At 46.6% G+C, this 16812-nt stretch overlaps 1 protein-coding gene across 5 annotated transcripts in view; it reads left to right on the top strand.

Moving 5' to 3' along the window:
• PTPRE (protein tyrosine phosphatase receptor type E) overlaps positions 1-16812 on the top strand; it is a 91049-nt gene that overhangs the window by 55273 nt on the left and 18964 nt on the right. For 4 of the 5 annotated variants that reach the window (XM_066190717.1, XM_066190719.1, XM_066190718.1 and 1 more), the window contains exons 2-5: positions 3463-3572; positions 11846-11948; positions 12179-12252; positions 13645-13781. In XM_066190717.1, coding sequence (XP_066046814.1) covers positions 3470-3572; positions 11846-11948; positions 12179-12252; positions 13645-13781 — 417 coding nt within the window. In that variant the 5' untranslated portion in view covers positions 3463-3469. Of the gene's footprint in view, positions 1-3462; positions 3573-11845; positions 11949-12025; positions 12085-12178; positions 12253-13644; positions 13782-16812 lie in introns of those variants that run through there. The other variant, XM_066190721.1, reaches the window with a different exon arrangement.

Raw genomic sequence — 16812 nt, 5'->3', positions numbered from 1 at the left:
CATTTACATTCCAGCTGCTTTGACTCCTTGGACAGGGTAGCTGTGGCTGTCCCATTCCTGGAAGTGTCCAAGGCCAGGTTGGATGGGGCTTGGAGCATCCTGGGATGGTGGAAGGTATCCCAGAGTAGTAATAAAGTACAGAAAAAATCAATCCATGGGGTTACACCTGAAGTGCATGAGCCATTCAGGATAGAATCATGGAATCACTGAGGTTGGAAAAAACTTCCAAGGCCATCCAGTCCAAGCTGTGCCTGGTCCCCACCTTGTCCCCACTCAGAGTGTTGAGTGCCACCTCCAGGAATTCCTCGGACACCTCCAGGGCTGAGCACTCCGAACCTCCCTGGGCTATTCCAAGGCCTGAGCTCCCTTTCCATGAGGAAATTCCTGCTGATGTCCCACCTGAGCCTCCCCTGGCTGAGTTTGAGGCCAATCCTCTTGTCCCATTGCTATTTCCCTGGGAGCAGAGGCCGACCTGTGCATATCCAGGGAATAAAGGCTGGATGTGGTAGGATACGAGTTCAGTAAATTCCCTGTATCCCTGTGTGGTTTTAACGGGAGTTCCTATTTCTTTTTCCAGCAGGAACAACCCTACAGCAGAGCTGTGTAATAATAACAGCAGTTTGTCTCTCCCTGGATCTTTTCCTTTCCACTCTTCATCAACAAGAGGCTTCTTTTGTAGCACGTGGTCGTCCTTCCTTGTTCAGCCGTGCTCTTCTCCCTGCCTGTTCTCCTGGGAGAGTTGTTGCTATTTTTTCCTTCTTGTTTTACCAGGCTGTATCATGACTCTGTGCCTTTGTGAGCGAGGAGAATGTGGGAAATGCTGCCGTGCCTGCAGCAGTGGAGTTTTTTTGCGTTCAGAAAACGATATCAGTGCAGGCTTGTACGTGAAGGGCGTAAATATAAATAGGGAGTAAAATTCGGGGTGTTTTTTGTGGGGTTGCAGCTTGGGCACCTCCCCATCCACCCCAGCGGGAAGGGAAGGGACAGGATGAGGGGAAACGGCCTCAAGTTGTGCCAGGGAGGTTTAGATTGGAAATTAGGGAAAATTCCTTCATGGGGTTGTCATTCCAAAGAGTTGTCCAGGCCTGGCACAGCCCAGGGCAGGGCTGGAGTCCCCATCCCTGGAGGGATGTCACAGCCACGTGGATGTGGCACTTGGGGACATGGACAGTGTGGCCTTGGCAGTGCTGGGGAATATTTGGATTTGATGATCTTAAAGGTCTTGTCCAGCCTTAATTCCGTGATTTTCTTCTTGGTCCTGCTGAGCCCAGTCCTTTGCATCCACCTCAGCTGCAGCTCCTGGATTTCCCTGGAGTTTTTCTCCTCCTCTCTTCAGGAGGTGGAAATGCAAAGGGCTCTGGCCAAAACCAAACCCTCAGAATTTGCATAATCTTTGTGGCTGTTGTTTTGTTTATTTCTGATAAATTGTGGGACACCACAGCGTGTTCCAGCCACACTTTATCACATCCCAGGGAACCGATTCCGGGGGTCTGGCAGGAAACTGACACCTGGAAAACCCTCCTGACAGGGATTTGGAGAGAGGCGCTGATGTTCCTTTCGCTTTCCGCTCTCCTGGAAACCTTCCAGCAACTTCAGTTAATTCTGTGGAGTTTTTTTTGAGGAGCTGGATGTATTTTAAGGATGAGAAAGTGAACTCAGCGCTGCCAGGGTTGATTACACAAAATTCCAGTGGATTTCAGCAGCCTTTGCTGAGGGTGGAAAGCATCCCAGCATTCAGCACCTCCTCCCTGTTAATTCCACTTTTATTCTGGCTTTATTCCACATTTTCCAAATCCTCCTTCCTTTCCCAGCCCTTCAGTTCCATTAAGTGCTGCTGCGTGTCCCAAGCTTTGTAATTATAAATATAAAATAATTATAAATTGTTAATTTGGGACGTTTATGTGATGCTAAAAATGAGGCAGGCACAGTTAGCAGTGTGTTAAACACAATTAATTGTCTAATCCCAAGAATAAGAAAGAATGGGATTGTAAAAGCCCAAGAATGGGATTAGATCGTAAGACATTTAGTCTGCTTAAATTAGAAATAATAGCAGAAGGAATTGAAGGAGTGAATTAGTAGGAAGCTGGACTGGGGAAAAGAATTATGAAAATAAAGTTGATGCTAATAATACTTTCTATTATTCTTTTTTTACTCGTATTAGAGAAAAAAAAACAAACACCATTGAGTTTCCCAGCTGTGTATCCAAGGAATACCCAGCTGTGTGCTGAGCTTGAATTTACTCCTGGGTGTAGGACCAGGCTTTGGAGAGGTTGGGAGTGACTGGGAATATTTCACTTGTGAGTAACAGCTGTGAGAGCGGCAGAAAGGTGCTGTGAAAGTTGTTGTCACGGGGGATTTTTCTTTATTTGAGCTTATCCAGGGATTATTTCTGGTGGATTATCCCACTTTACATGGAAAGGCAGGATTTTCTGATGGCTATTCTAGTGGCTGCCAGATTCCTGGGTTTTTTCAGTGTGTTGTTAGGCAGGACTGTGTAACACCCTGTGGAAATTGTACTGTTAAATTCAATGTATTACCCTGAAACACGGAGCTCTGCTGAGCAGCATTTCCAGGGACAAAATTTTAGCAGCGGCTGCAGAGCCACCATCTGGATAAATCCTGCCATTTGTGGAAGGCACAGAGTAAAGGCTGTGTGAAAATATTTTTAAATCAAGGAGGAATGGCTGAGATGGGGGCCTCTCCTAATTAATCTTTTCATTAGGGATTGGATAAATACACAACAAATCAATAATATTTATTTTCCACCTCGGTTCAGAGGGATTGGAGTATTTCTGGACTTGTTTATTTATCTCCATCTATGAATTTCCCTGAATTAAGCGACAGCACGTTCTCATCACACTTTTCCTCCAATTTTTTTCACACTGGAGATTATTTTCCAGTCTCACCAACCCTGGAATTTTGTGTTTCAAAAGCAGACTCAGGCTGTGGCAAACATTCATCCATGGAATTTATCCATGGGGCACCTCACCTGTGGATAAAAGAGTCAAGTGGGATAAGGGAACTCTGAAAAGTGTGTGATAAAGGGACTTGGAACTTTCTGGGCTGCTTGGTGGAAAAAAATTTTCCTCTTTGTTATGAATTTTCCTCTTGTCTCTGGGAATGACTCCCAGGATTGTTTCCTCAGTGTCCTCAGATGGCGCTTTTTTTAATGGATGGAGCATTTTTGCCCTGATTTCTGCTGTTGTCTGCGAACCGTGGCTGAGTGTTGCCATTTAAAACCTCCTCAATGAATTTTTGGCGTGCACAAGTTGGATTTTTTCTTTCTGCATCGAAACTGAACATCCAGTGCTAAGGCGATGGGAGAAAACAGGCTTTAAATAAATTTCAATTTCAAGCAAACGTTGCTTTTACTCTGAGCTTCCTTCTGCGACGAGGTTGAAAAAAACACCATGATAATGATTCGACCTGCAAATTCATCTTCTGCTTTGCTTTCTCTTCCAGGTCCAGGATGGAACATCCCTGCTCGCTGCTGCTGCTCTGTGTTAGTTTCACTTTCGCACAAGCTCTGCCGCCCAACGGGACTGAACTGCCCAAAACAACCACGACAACCAGTAAGGACGTGGTGTGTGGGGGTAGGATGGGCACGGAGCCCGGGGAGGTTTCCCTGGAGGCTCAGCCCTGGGTGTTTGTGCGGGACTCTGACCCCAGTGACACAGTTGTGGTGCTGCCAGGTGCCCTCTGGGTTTGGTCTGCACGTGAGAGCTGCTGGGCTTTCATTTTCTCTTTGCTCCAGGGCAGAGTGGAGGAGCTGCAAGGTCTGCATGGCCCAAGAGTGTCGTGTTTCTTATTTTATTTTATTTTATTTTATTTTATTTTATTTTATTTTATTTTATTTTATTTTATTTTATTTTATTTTATTTTATTTTATTTTATTTTATTTTATTTGTTAGGGTTGGGGTTAAATGTGTGAGATGGTATTTTTTTTTGTTCGGACTTAAATATTTATTCTTGTCTCTATTACGGTCTCACAGACTCTTGAGTTCTACAGCACTGCTAGCTAACAAACTAAAAAATGGCTCTCCATCTCTCTCTCTCTAAAAGGCCTTCTAAGGATAAATCGGCTAATTAAGAAATGGCACCTAAATTATTTTTACTTTTAACCTAATAACCAACCACTTGTGGCTTGCAATGTGGACTTTTCTAGTTAATTGCAAAATACCACCCAAAGCCATGAAGAAGAAGGTGAAAAAGAAGGATTAGCTTCTGCTTAAAAACTTCTATTTTGCTTTATATATATATATATTACGATATTTTAAAACTTTAAACTCTTAAGTTTTTTACCATGTGATATTACACACTTCTATTCAAATTGCACACCTATAATCCTAGGTGTGTAATTAGGTGTAATGCACACCTAAAAATTCTATTATTTAATTTTGGAAGCCTTTTCCGCGGCCTCAGGTCGAATGCAGTGTTTTCTTGGGGGTCAGTTCCTGTCAGCACAGAGAGTCTGAAATTCTCAGTGCCCAGGGTTCCAACACAGGGGCTGCCCTGGGGGGTGTGAGGGGATGTGGGCACAGGTAACAGGGAGTAAATTTTCATTAGACAGCGACATTAAATAGATTGAAACGCCGTGAGGAAAGCTGTACACGAGTTCTGTGTTTTCTCCTGCAAGGACCCGAGGAGGGTGTGGAGTGCAGGAAGGTCCTGTCAGGTGGAAAAACAGGAGAGTTGTTGTTCCAAGAGCTGGGAGTGATCTCCCCCTCTCCGGGCCATCACAGCACCTTCTGTTCATCCTCATTCCTGTTTGCAGAATTTCTTCCTCCTCAAACCCTCCCACGGCCACGTCCCAACACGTGACAGTCCCGGGGAGGGGATTGTTCAGGGGAAATCTGGGGGCTTGAGGAAGTGCCCAGGGCCGGGTTGGACAGGGCTTGGAGCAGCCTGGGATAGTCAAGGTGTCCCTGCCCAGGGGATGGATTTGGGACAACCTTGGAGGCCCCTTCCAGCCCGAACCAGGGAGATGAAGCTGCTGCTGTCCCACAGAAGCGACGTGAGCACGTTTTGATGAGTGCTCAGGTCACTGTTGTTGGCACCCCGTGCTTCATAGCAGGATGATTTCTTGCTTTATTTGCTTCTCATCTGCCTGGGAACTTCACACCCCTGGGGAAGGAGAGGAATCCGATGCCAGGCTTGGCTCATGGCCCCTGGGATTGTTTTGGTTCTCAGTTGTTGCAGTATAAGTGGAAGTAGGGGAGGTTTAGATGGGATCTTGGGAAGAAAATGAGGGTGGGGAGGCACAGAGTGCCCAAGTTTGCTGTGGCTGCCCCTGGATCCCTGGCAGTGCCCAAGGCCAGGTTGGACATTGGGGCTGGAGCATCCTGGGACAGTGGGAGGTGTCCCTGCCATGGCAGGGGTGCCACAGGATCATTTTCCATCCCAAACCTGTCCTCGATTCGCTGCTGGTTCAGGGGTGAGCATTTGCCTTCCCCAGAATGTGACTGTGGGGTGGCTGCAGCTCCTCCCGGGCACTCCCAGAGCTCGGAAGGGGAACTAGGGGCTCCACCACCAGCAGTGACAATCCAAGTGTGGCTGTGCTTTAAAGCTTCCGAAAGAACCAAGTTATTAATAGAAATGAAGCTTTAGCCGAGCGTAAATTCGCCAATTAATCAGTTTGAAGTATTGTCGTTTTTGGCCCCTGCTTCTTGTCTGGCACCTGGAGCTGTAGAAAAAACCAAGTTACTGATATTGGGCTGAAAATGTCAGAATATGGGAATTGAGAAGGGGAAGTCACTTGTTGTTTTTGTCACTTCCCAGAATTTTATTAACGTGAGTACGAAAGGGAGTTTTGCCATCAGTGTTGTTCATCTTCAACGCTTAATTCCGAATTGTGTCGAATTTAAGCCTGATAATATGGATAAGAGTAATCTGATCATCCCTGTTTTAATTAAATCCTAATTTCAGTGATATGATTCAAAAAATGGTTGGTGTGACTAAAACTGTTTTTCCTGAATATCAGAACCTCCCTGGCTTTGCAGTGAGGAAGAGTTTTGTCTGACAGACAAGTCGGTGCACCCTGAAAATACATTGCTGCATAGAGTGCCAAGATAATTGGATTATCTAATCAATCTGATAGCCATTGAACTAACTAGGCATTTTTAAATACAAAAAAATAAAGATTTTTTGATTGAAGCATAAAGAAAACTCCATTTAACAGACTGTGGAAAGAACTAAAAGATCCTAAAAAAAAGTTCAGCTTTCTTTTTGCATGCAAATTTGATGAGTGATCCCACAAGATACTTTTGATTCTGACAGGAATAGGTACAAATGATTTCATGTCATTATTTGAGCTGCCTTGATTTTTTTTTTTTTTCCAAAGATTTGCTGAATTACAATGTCAGCTTTGTTCTTATTTAAAACACAGTTACCTCGTCTGGATGGGTCGATTTTTAGCACTGCTGCCATTTTACTTCCTACAAGAACACCCTGAAATTGCTCCCTTGAAATTGCCCTTTCAGAAAATGAGAATATTCTGGGCTTTAATGCACTGCCATTTGCTGGAAATTTGCCCTGATCTTTACTGCAGGTATTCAACTGTACTAAATAAAATAGAAACCACAGAATGCTTTGGGTTGGAAGGGACCATCCAGTTCTCTGACTTCCAAGCTGATATTTATTGGGATTTGCATAAATAAATGTATATTTCCAGTAGAGACACCTTAATGCTCTCAGATCCTCGTTTCAGACTCTTTATTCGTGATATTGTCCACGACAGTCCCATAACTCCTGGGAATTCAAACGTTTGTAGATTCCCCAGGATTAATCATAGTCAGGATTGTTTTACTTCCTCTTGTATTTTTACTTGTGGAGTCGGTGAAATGTGAAAGCAGCCTGGGAGTTGCAGTTGTAAAGCTTTAAATACCTTTCCAAATGTTTCCATTCCGCTGCTATTTACCCCAGGAGGGTTCGTGGTGCCTTTGAATCCTTACAATTCCTTTCTCTCACTGATGTCTGAACCTTCAGAGGGAATGAATTTATCAGAGGAGTTGCAGGTTAAAAGGCAGGGAATGGGGCAGCTTTGGGACTCCTGTTTAGTGCTGGCTTCAGCTTCCAACAAGTCAGTGAGGATGTGAAAATAAAGATTATTTCCCTCTTTGCTCCATGCTGGAGAGAGCTGCCCCAGGCCAGGGCACCGTGTCCAGCCCTGGGGTCCCCAGCATGGGAAGGACCTGGAGCTGTTGGAACGAATCCAGAGCAGGAACCAAAATGTTCAGTGGGATGGAGGAAAGGCTGGGAGAGCTGGGATTGCTCAGGCTGGGGAAGAGAAGCTTTGGGGTGATCTCGCTGTGACCTTCCAGAGCCTAAAGGGGCTCCAGGAGAGCTGGGGAAGGACTGGGGACAAGGGCTGGAGGGACAGGACACAGGGAATGGCTTCCCAGTGCCAGAGAGCAGGGATGGATGGGAGATTGGGAAGGAATTGTTCCCTGGGAGGGAGGGATAGAGTTCCCAGAGCAGCTGTGGCTGCCCCTGGATCCCTGGCAGTGCCCAAGGCCGGGTTGGACATTGAGGCTTGGAGCAGCCTGGGACAGTGGGAGGTGGCCCTGCCCATGGCAGGGGTGGCGCTGGGTGATTTTTAAGGTCCCTTCCTGCCTAAACCATTCTGTGACTCTGTAAATTCCAGGGGGGACCCGGAGGTGGGAGTTTCCTGCGAACCTCATGGTGGAGAAAATGAGACAGCAGCAGCAAACTCAGTCGTGGAGAAGGAATCTGCCTCATTTTGTTTGGTGTTTAAATGCCAGGGGATGCTCTGCTGGTAGACACTCAATTCCAAAAATTAGTTTGCAGAGCAGAACTTCAGAAATAGGTGGTTTGGGGTCGGGGGTTGGACTAGGTGACATTTAAAGGTCCCTCCAGCCCAGGCTCAGATTCTGTGACTGCAGTGCCAGGCGGGCTGTGCTGCCTTTGCCCGAGGGGGATTCAGCTCTGAGATGTTCAACTCACATTTACTGCTGCTGTTCCCTGCTGCCTGTGGGTGCTGCTTTCCCTCCCCTACCTGCCTTTTTTCCTTGACCCTTCTTTTATTTCATATTTTTTCTCTGTTTTGGGTTTGTGCTTCACACGTGCCAAGCAAATCTCCTGGTTATCAGCTGCCCATCAGCTGCTTCCCTCCTGCAGCTGTGGCAGGGTTGGGGTTTTTCTCTTCCAAAAATAGCCCGGGAGGGTTTCGTGTGGGTTTTTGTCACATTCTTCTTTTCAAAACCCGGAGATACCGCAAACAATTGTTGCAAAATGAAAAGAAGATCAGACCTGGGCAGAAACAGAGTTGGTTCTTGTGGGATTTCTCCTGTGCTCACATAGAGATTTTGGTTTTTTGTGTCACCCACCAGAATGATTTCAGGTTTAGGGCAAACTTTGCTCTGCCAGCTTGCTTTTGTAGAGGGGGGAAGAAGTGTTTTAATAACACAATTTACACAAAAATGCAAAGGAGCTGATCCAAGGATGAAGAAAATCAGAGTTGGGGAGGGAGTGTGGAGGGGGCATATCACATCAATATCAATCTGATATCGATATCACGTATCAATTATGATATCTATTCTCATAATAACACACTGCTGTTAATTCCCCATTTAATTCCCCAGGAACTGAGGCAGGGAGAGCCCTGAGTGGGTGCACAGGAAGCGCCAGGGGCTGTCAGCACCCTCCTGGTGATAATTCCCCTCTCTGGTGAATATTAAAATCACTTTTTCATTGTATCTCAAAAAAAAAATGCTCTTGGGATGATCTTTGGCTGGTTATGAACAGAAATCCTGGTGGTTTTGGGCCACAACTCCTGGAGTGGGAGCAGTGGAAAAGTTTTCCTGCTTTGGAGGATTTGTCTCTCCTGCATCCATTTACTCCAGTGTTTTAGTCATCAATTTTTAAAGAAATTGTGATTAAAAAGTTATTTTAGGCCCTTGAAATCCCCTTGGGTCTGGAGGCAGTTGTGTTGACCAGAGATGCTTCAGCCTCTGAGCCTGCAGTGGCCTCAATTTTAACTTTCTCAAAATTTAACTTTCTTTAAATGTAACAAAAAAAAATGCAATTTGGAGGCTACATTTATAAATTTACTGATAGTAAAGAAAATAGAGGTGGAAAAGGAAACCACACCGTGCCTTACTCACAGGCTCTGCAAGGGTGAAGCCATTGGGAAGCAGCTGCAAGGATTTGGGAATATGATATGCCCAGGTTTAAAGAAAAAAGGGACTTCTGGTGGATTTTGACCCAATTTCCTTGTGAAATGGTCAGAGGAGAGGCGAGATCTTGGGGCAGAGAATTAAATCAGTCGTGGCAGGGGTGCTCTGGCCTTGACTGAAGAAATGGGGGCAGTTGTTTGGCAGAAGGTTCAGCTTCTCTTTTCCTGCCTTGGGTCGAGCTTTCAGTGTTTGTCTGGGAATCAGTTCTCCAAAGACGCCCCAAAAACGGCGCAGCAGTTCTGTGAAAGGAAGAGAGGGGGGATTTTTTTAATTGTGTAATTGTCTGAGGGGAATTTTAATTCCCTCGTGATGCAAACTTGTTGTTTTCCCCCCCCCCTCCTCATGTCATGGAGCTAAAGAGAACCAACACAATCCCCAAAATCCTGGAGCAGTCTGAGATGCTGAGGGTGACATTTCCAAACTCCATGGAAGTGGCTGCATTTTATCTGTGAGGGACAAAAACAGGGATTTTTATTTTTTTTTGGTGTTTGTTTCCTTGCCAGCCCTTGGCTCCCAGACAAAACACCCCACAGAAAGCGTTGGGTGGTTATTCATCCTCATCCAGACGCTCCTTCCAAGAGCGATTTCCTGAACCCCTGCCAAGTCGTGGCTCCTGATGGCAGTTTTGTCATGCCTGTCACTTTTATCTTGATGCACCACTTAAATGTCATCCCTCCTGCGTTTTATTGCCTTCCCTGGCTGTGGATTATGATGTTGACTTTTTTCCCTGTGTGTCCCGAGCTCACCTGTGCCTCTAAAGGAATTTTCTTCCCAGTCCTCATACCCTGGTGGAGCACCCAGAGAGTTTCCAGCTGCTCCCAAGACTCAAGTGGTTTTGCAGCCATCAGTTCTGGGAATTTGTTCGATCCACGTGAATCCTTTCTGAGTTACTGCAGGTGTTAGCTGCTCCTAAATATTTTATTGAATCCCAGAATTGGTTGGGATGGAAGGGTCCTTAAAAATCACCCAGTGCCGCCCCTGCCATGGGCAGGGACACCTCCCACTGTCCCAGGCTGCTCCAAGCCCCAGTGTCCAGCCTGGCCTTGGGCACTGCCAGGGATCCAGGGGCAGCCACAGCTTCTCTGGGAATTCCATCCCAGACCTTCACCACCCTCCCAGACAGGAATTCCTTCCCAAAATCCCACCCATCCCTGCCCTCTGGCAGTGGGAAGCCATTCCCTGTGTCCTGTCCCTCCATGCCTTGTCCCCAGTCCCTCTCCAGCTCTCCTGGAGCCCCTTTAGGCCCTGGCAGGGGCTCTGAGGTGTCCCCAGAGCCTTCTCTTCTCCAGGCCAAACAATCTCAATTTTATCTCCCTTAAGCTTGGAATTTTTGGAAAAACACAATTAAACCCAAACCATTCCATTGGAGTTGAACATATTTAGTTGGAGTTAATTTATGAGTTCATTAACCCATCTGGAATATTTAAATAGTAATAATTTAAATCATGTCTATCACATTATTCAGGATATATTTTTATATCTTACCCTAAACCCTCTTCTTTGAAAGTGGATCATTTTTTAATTGATGGAGAGACTCTTCCCATCTGGGCCCATCTTGGATTTCAGCTCCATTGGAAGCTGGGAGGTTTTTCAATAAAATATTTTATTGAATCCCAGAATTATTTGGGTTGGAAAGGGACCTTAAAAATTTCTCAGTGCCACCCCCTGCCGTGGGCAGGGATACTTTCCACTGTCCCAGGTGCTCCAGCCTGGCCTCGGACACTTCCAGAGATCCAGGGGCAGCCACAGCTGCTCTGGGAATTCCATCCCAGCTCCTCCCCACCCTCCCAGCCAGGAATTCCTTCCCAGTCTCCCACCAACCCTTCCATCTGTCAGCTCTCGAGGACCACTGTAGGAATGTTAAAAATCCCATTAAAAGTGTGTAAATGTGGTTTAAAAGGGAAAAAAAAAAAATTGCAAAATGCCAGCAGCAACAGAAATTGCCTTAATTTTGGAAGAGTGGTTGTCGGGTCGTGTTTTGCTTGCTGGAGGTTCAGGCTGGGAGTTTGGCTTCCTTCAATGAGACATGTTGGGTTTTTAATGATTTTAATCTGTTCCGTGTTGAATTATTCAGTAGAACTAAAAAGGTTACAGAAGCATAATGAAAGTGAAAGGTAAAAGAGACACATCCATAAAAACGCTGTGAGCAGAGGGGTGAGACTCAAGAGTTTGTACCAGATATAACAAAGATGTTCTTTAATCTCCAGTCTGAGAAAAATGTCGTTATTGCTGCTTGTTCCTGTGTTTAGGTAGAATTTCAGTGAATAAAAATCTGTATGAAATGTGGCATTTTGGGGTGGCTGAGAAGCAGCTGATGTGCATAAGGGCACTGCAGCAAACCTTTTAGTGGGCTTCAAATTCAGCTTGGTACCTTATAGCTGTTCAGCTTTCTCTGCTGACAGGTAAATTTAAAAATATCCTTGGTTTTCTCAGCGGCAGCGCTTTGGTTGTGCTTTTGACGAGGGAGAAAGAAATTTAAAAAATGAAAAGAAATTAACTTTCAATTTGAGCTTTGCCTGTGTCAGGTAATTAACTGCTTTCAGCAAGCAGAGGCAGATAATTGGACAGAATTTTTGGTGCCTAAAGCACAGTTTTCGTGCCAGGTGAAGCAATCCCTGCCTGATATTCCACGTGTCTTGTCCCGTCCCCAGACTCCACTGAGGAGAGCACCTTGCACAAGGAGCTGCTGACCTCCCTGCTGATCCTGGTGCTGGTGGTGATCATTTTCGTGGTGCTGGTGGGGTATTTTTTCAGGTGGGTGTTCTTTGGGCTCAGCCCCATCTCTTGTGCCCTCCCACGGAAGCGAGGCAGAGCCTCGGCGCCGACGGGGCCGTGCCTGCCCTGCTCTCCCTGCCAGCATGAACAGAAAGAGCTTCTCCAGAATTACCTGGTTTGTAATAAAAAGGGCTGTGGGGTGTGGGGGGGGAAAATGCTGCTTTCCTCTTGCCAGAATTGCCAGGTGAGCGTGGTGCCTTCTGTTCCAGGTTCAGGAGACACAGGAAAGCTGTGGTGAACTCCGGTGACAAAAAGATGCCAAATGGGATCTTGGAGGAGCAAGGTATTGGGGGGATTTGCTTTCAAAACTCTCGTTTTTATTTGTGTGTGTCTTGTTCTTTAATTCAAAACTACTCGAAGTTTGCTTTTATTTCTAACATAAGTGACGGGGTTGTTATTAAAGAGAGAATAGTTTGAAAAAATACAATCACAAATGGTTGGAGTTGGAAGGGACCTTAAACTCGTCCAGTTCCAGCCCTCATGCCATGTGCAGGGATATCTTCCAGCACTTGGTTGTCCCATCCAAGCTGGCCTTGGAACAGCAATCCATATTTAGAAATCCATGCTCAAGCAGTCTATAGAAAATCTTAACGTTCAGTTGCTGGTTTGAAAGAGGTTTCACTTTAAGTTGTGATGCAGCAAATGTTTCTGTGTAAAACTTGCCTGGGCTCTTTGGAGATGTTTTACCAGGATGCCAGCTGAGATCCAGGCTTGTGACACTGATCCTTGTATTTAGAGAAGGAATTGCAGTATTTCTTCTTAAAATGGAGAAAAAGTTCTTGAAATTTCTTCTTAAAACAAGAAAAAAAGCCCTTAACACTTTGTGAAGACGCTGGGTGGTTTCTGAACGTGAAGCAGGGCGCTGAGATGGGGCAGTTTGAAGCCAGAGGCGCTGAGATAAAACACTCTGGAGGAGTTCAAAATGTTCCCCCGCTGGCTGGAGTTGTGCTGGGTTTGTTCCTTCCTGTGGGGAGCCCCAGGCTGGCTCCTCTGTGGAGCCCAGCTCAAACCTAGGAGGGCTGGGGTGAGTTGTTTGTACCACAACCCAGAGCAAAATGATAAAGTTAAAGATAAAATAATCGCTCCGCGGCTTGTGTCAGTCCCACTTGGCCGTGTGTGGTGAGCGAGTTGAAGAGGGTGGCAGTCAGAGGGAAAGTCAAAACCCTAAAAATACCCAGCAGCTTCCTGCTGGGTTGTTCCTGTGCACGGGGGCAGCAGCTCCTCTTGGGGCACAGCTTCTGTTGGCTGCCAAGTTAAAGATAAATTTATAATTATTATTACTATTATTATCATCATTATTTCCCCTTGAAGTGAAACAATCTCGCAGCATCTCCTTGGTGGTAGGTGCCAAAAGCTGTCCTTGCCCTGTCAGCAGAGAGAACCTTCTTTTCTGGATAAAACTTGGTCACTTTTTAATCCAGTAGAGAAACCATTAACCAGGGAAACCCTTAAACAGAGAAATCATTGATTTCACCAGTAGTGGTTCTTCTTGATGTTCTCAGAGCAACCCCTTGGCCTATGATTTGGTGCTTTAATTTCCTTTAAATCACCTTTTTCACCTCGGAGTGTCGTGGTAGAAGTTTGTTTTGGCATCTTTCAGCCTCAGGGTTAATTTGTAGTTGGAAATCTCTGGCTCTGGCCATGCCTTGAACGTATCCTGCCCTTGTCCTGACAGAACAGCAACGGGTCATGCTGCTCAGCAGGTCTCCCTCGGGCCCCAAGAAGTATTTCCCTATTCCAGTGGAAAACCTGGAGGAGGAAATCCGGATACGCTCGGCAGACGAGGGGAAGCTCTTCAGGGAGGAGTTTAATGTAAGTTTTTACACATGGATGGGTGAAAACAGGGGAGAAAACCAGAATGCCTGCGAGTGTTAATAATTCTGGTGTTTGGAGCAGGGTTGGTGCTGTTTCCTGTGGGTTCTGTCACGTGTGGAGACGCTTCATCTGGATAAAACCTGGAATTTTGACTGATTTATGATGCTAAATCGGTATTATTAACTGTTTAACATTTAAAGAAGGTCTTTAGTGTTTGGCTGAAGCTGGAGGAGAGGAACTTTGAATCTGAATCTCTTTAGCATTGATTTTCTTGATGGTGGTGGAGAGGTTTGTGGGGATCTGGGTGTTTCACCTCCGTGGGAAGCACTCAGAGGAGAGAACACAGTGCGGCCTCAATATTGCCCTGCTGGAGTTTTACTTCTTTTTTTTCCTGAGAATTCAACTTTTTACTCTTGGTTTCCACCCCAGCACTCCCGTCTTTGCATCTCCCGTGCCCTAGCACAGAGTTTCTGTGAGGCATCTCAGCTCTCAGGGTTTTCCTGTTGAGCCCGGCTTTAGGCAGGGTTTTGTGCCCAGAGCCTGAGTGTGGCTGTGGGGATGGAGAACCTGCAGTCTGTGCTGAGCTCCTGCAGGATTCCTGCGGAGAAGCAGCGCCAGGAGCCTGCATTGGAGGCCTTTTCCAGACTTTTGGTGACTTTTTTCACTTCCCTCCACGGCAGAAGCAGAGCAGGAGCTGAAATGTCAGGCGTGGATTAGCCAAAGCACGTGTTGATTAGGCCGGCTGTCGAGTTCCCTTCTTAACTGGGAGCATATTCAGAGCTGCAATTTGCTTGATGATAAATTTAAACCACAGAGTTTTGCCTTATCAGACAGGGAGCATTGTGGAAATCCTTATCGAAGCTGACAAAATGAAAGTGAGGACCAGCTTGCCAAGGTGTGCGCTGGTGAATTTTGGCTCTCCCGATTAATTTCCTCTGAGGTTCAGAGTGAAACAAATCTTCTTAATTTTTAACCCCCTCTTCGCTGTGGTAATTTTCGGCCCCGTGCTCTGAGCGTGTGGGATTCTGTCCACACCCAAAAACCTGGGATCTGATCCCCAAAAATGAGCAGTGATGGGGTTGGTGCTCAATGTGGTTTTTTTTCCTGTGGCTGGATGAGCTGTCTGCTCCGGCCTGAGGGGGCTGGAAGTGTCCAAGGCCACGTTGGACAGGGCTTGGAGCACCCTGGGATCGTGGAAGGTGTCCCTGCCCGTGGAAGGGTGGGACTGGTTGAGCTTTAGAAGATCCTTCCAACCCGACCCATTCCAGGATTCTGTGCCCCTGGCCTGGGGATGCTCCAGGGATCTCTGCCCACTCCACACAGCCTGATCCCACGTGTCAGGGGCCAGGCATCCCTGGGAATGCACATCCAGGAGCTCCAGTGGGAATTAGGATCAAATTTGGGCTGACAATGGAGCCAGCACTGCCCAGGCACGTGCACCAACCTGAGAAGTTTGGCCCCGAGTGCTTTTTTTTTGGTAAAAATAAAGCAGACACTAAAAGATGAAGACACCCAGCAGGCAGAAGAGAGTTCTGAGGACAGTTCCTGACTTTGAGGATGGTTCTCTTAGATTTTTGTGCCTAATGGTGCTCTCCAGCACCTTTGATTTTGTCCTTACAGCCTGAATGACCCTTGAGAGGTGCACTGCATCCCTTGAACACTCACCAGAATAGCAGAGGCTCCTTCTTTCTTTGTTACGTGATTCCTTTGTGAACAATGGATGCTAGAACAGCGTGTTCCTTCCTCACAGGGAAAAAAAAAAATAATTATTTTTTTCTTATATGTAAAGCCCCTACCTCTCTTGATCATCCCCGGCAGTCTGGGATTATTGCCTCGATTTTCAGTTTAATTACTGAAAAGCTACCCCCTAAGAGTTTTCTTTGGAAATTTTAATTCTGGCTGGATTAAGACCGCCCTGTGGCTCGTTCAGTGCTAAAAAAGAAGGAAATTTGGCTCATTTGGTGCTAAAAAAGGAGGAAATTTGGCTCATTTGGTGCTGAAAAAGGAGGAAATCTGGCTCTTTCAGTGCTAAAAAAAGGAGGATGTGCTGATCCTGGGTGGGTTGAGCCTCTCAAAGCTTCAGTGGGATTTTAGGGTTGCTGCCCACTGGGGACAGGTCAGTGTGGTGGCAGCTGATGATGAGCCAGGGCCAGCAGGACTCGTCACCTCCTCGTGGTTTGGGGTGCTGGGAGGATGTGCTGAGGAGCAGCCGGGGTGAATCACGTCCTCCCCGGTGGGTGGGAGCAGGAGCTGGGCTCTGCCCTTGCTCTGGGGCACAAGGAGCTTCCTGGGAAGATGCCAAGGTCAGGAGCAGGGCATGGAGAGGTGATTTGGCCAAAGGTAATTCCTTTTCATGTGTTTTTCACATGAAAATTTAGAATTTTCCCTGGCTGGTGATTGGAAATCGGGTGCCTGACTAAGTTTGGAGAGGTTGTGTTTTAAAAGATAATTATTTCGTGGAGTCACACAATGGTTTGGGTTGGAAGGAGCTTAAAGATCATCCAGTTCCAACCCCTGGCCGTGGGCAGGGACACCTTCCACTCTTCCTTCTGACACAAAAGTTTAGTTTTTTGTGTTTCATAAATGTACTTCAATCAGCAAAATGGGCTGCTGTAGCTTCACTCACATCAGGAATTAAGCAGTTTGCTGGCAGCAGCTTTCTTCCTCAGCCCCCTTTTAAACCTCCTTTCTTTTCCATTCACGGCTTTATGTGCCATAAAAGCCCCAACAGACCAAACCCACAAGTGCACGGTGCAGTTTCCTGTGTGGTGGAGGATCTGAGCTGCCCATGCCCCCCTCTGCTCCTGTGTCACCCTGACAACCTTTGCTGCTGTGGGGGGAATTCCAGCCCTGCTCTCCGCCAGCCTCGGCTCTGCCCTCCCTGGCCACGCTTTTCCTTGCCCTGTGTGACTCAAACTGGGCAGGGGAGGCACAAGAGTGGGAGAAGGTGGTGGCGCCTCCCCAGACTGCTGGGATTTCACCTCAGTGGGCTCTGGCACTGGGGGTTTTGGAGTTCAGTTAAAGGAAC

The sequence above is a fragment of the Chamaea fasciata genome, unplaced genomic scaffold, assembly GCF_029207755.1.
Source record: "Chamaea fasciata isolate MVZ Bird 193981 ecotype frontalis unplaced genomic scaffold, bChaFas1.0.hap1 SCAF_9, whole genome shotgun sequence".
NCBI classification, from domain to species: domain Eukaryota; kingdom Metazoa; phylum Chordata; class Aves; order Passeriformes; family Sylviidae; genus Chamaea; species Chamaea fasciata.
The sequence above is the reverse complement of the archived record's forward strand: the minus strand, read 5'-3'. Positions and strand labels throughout refer to the sequence as shown.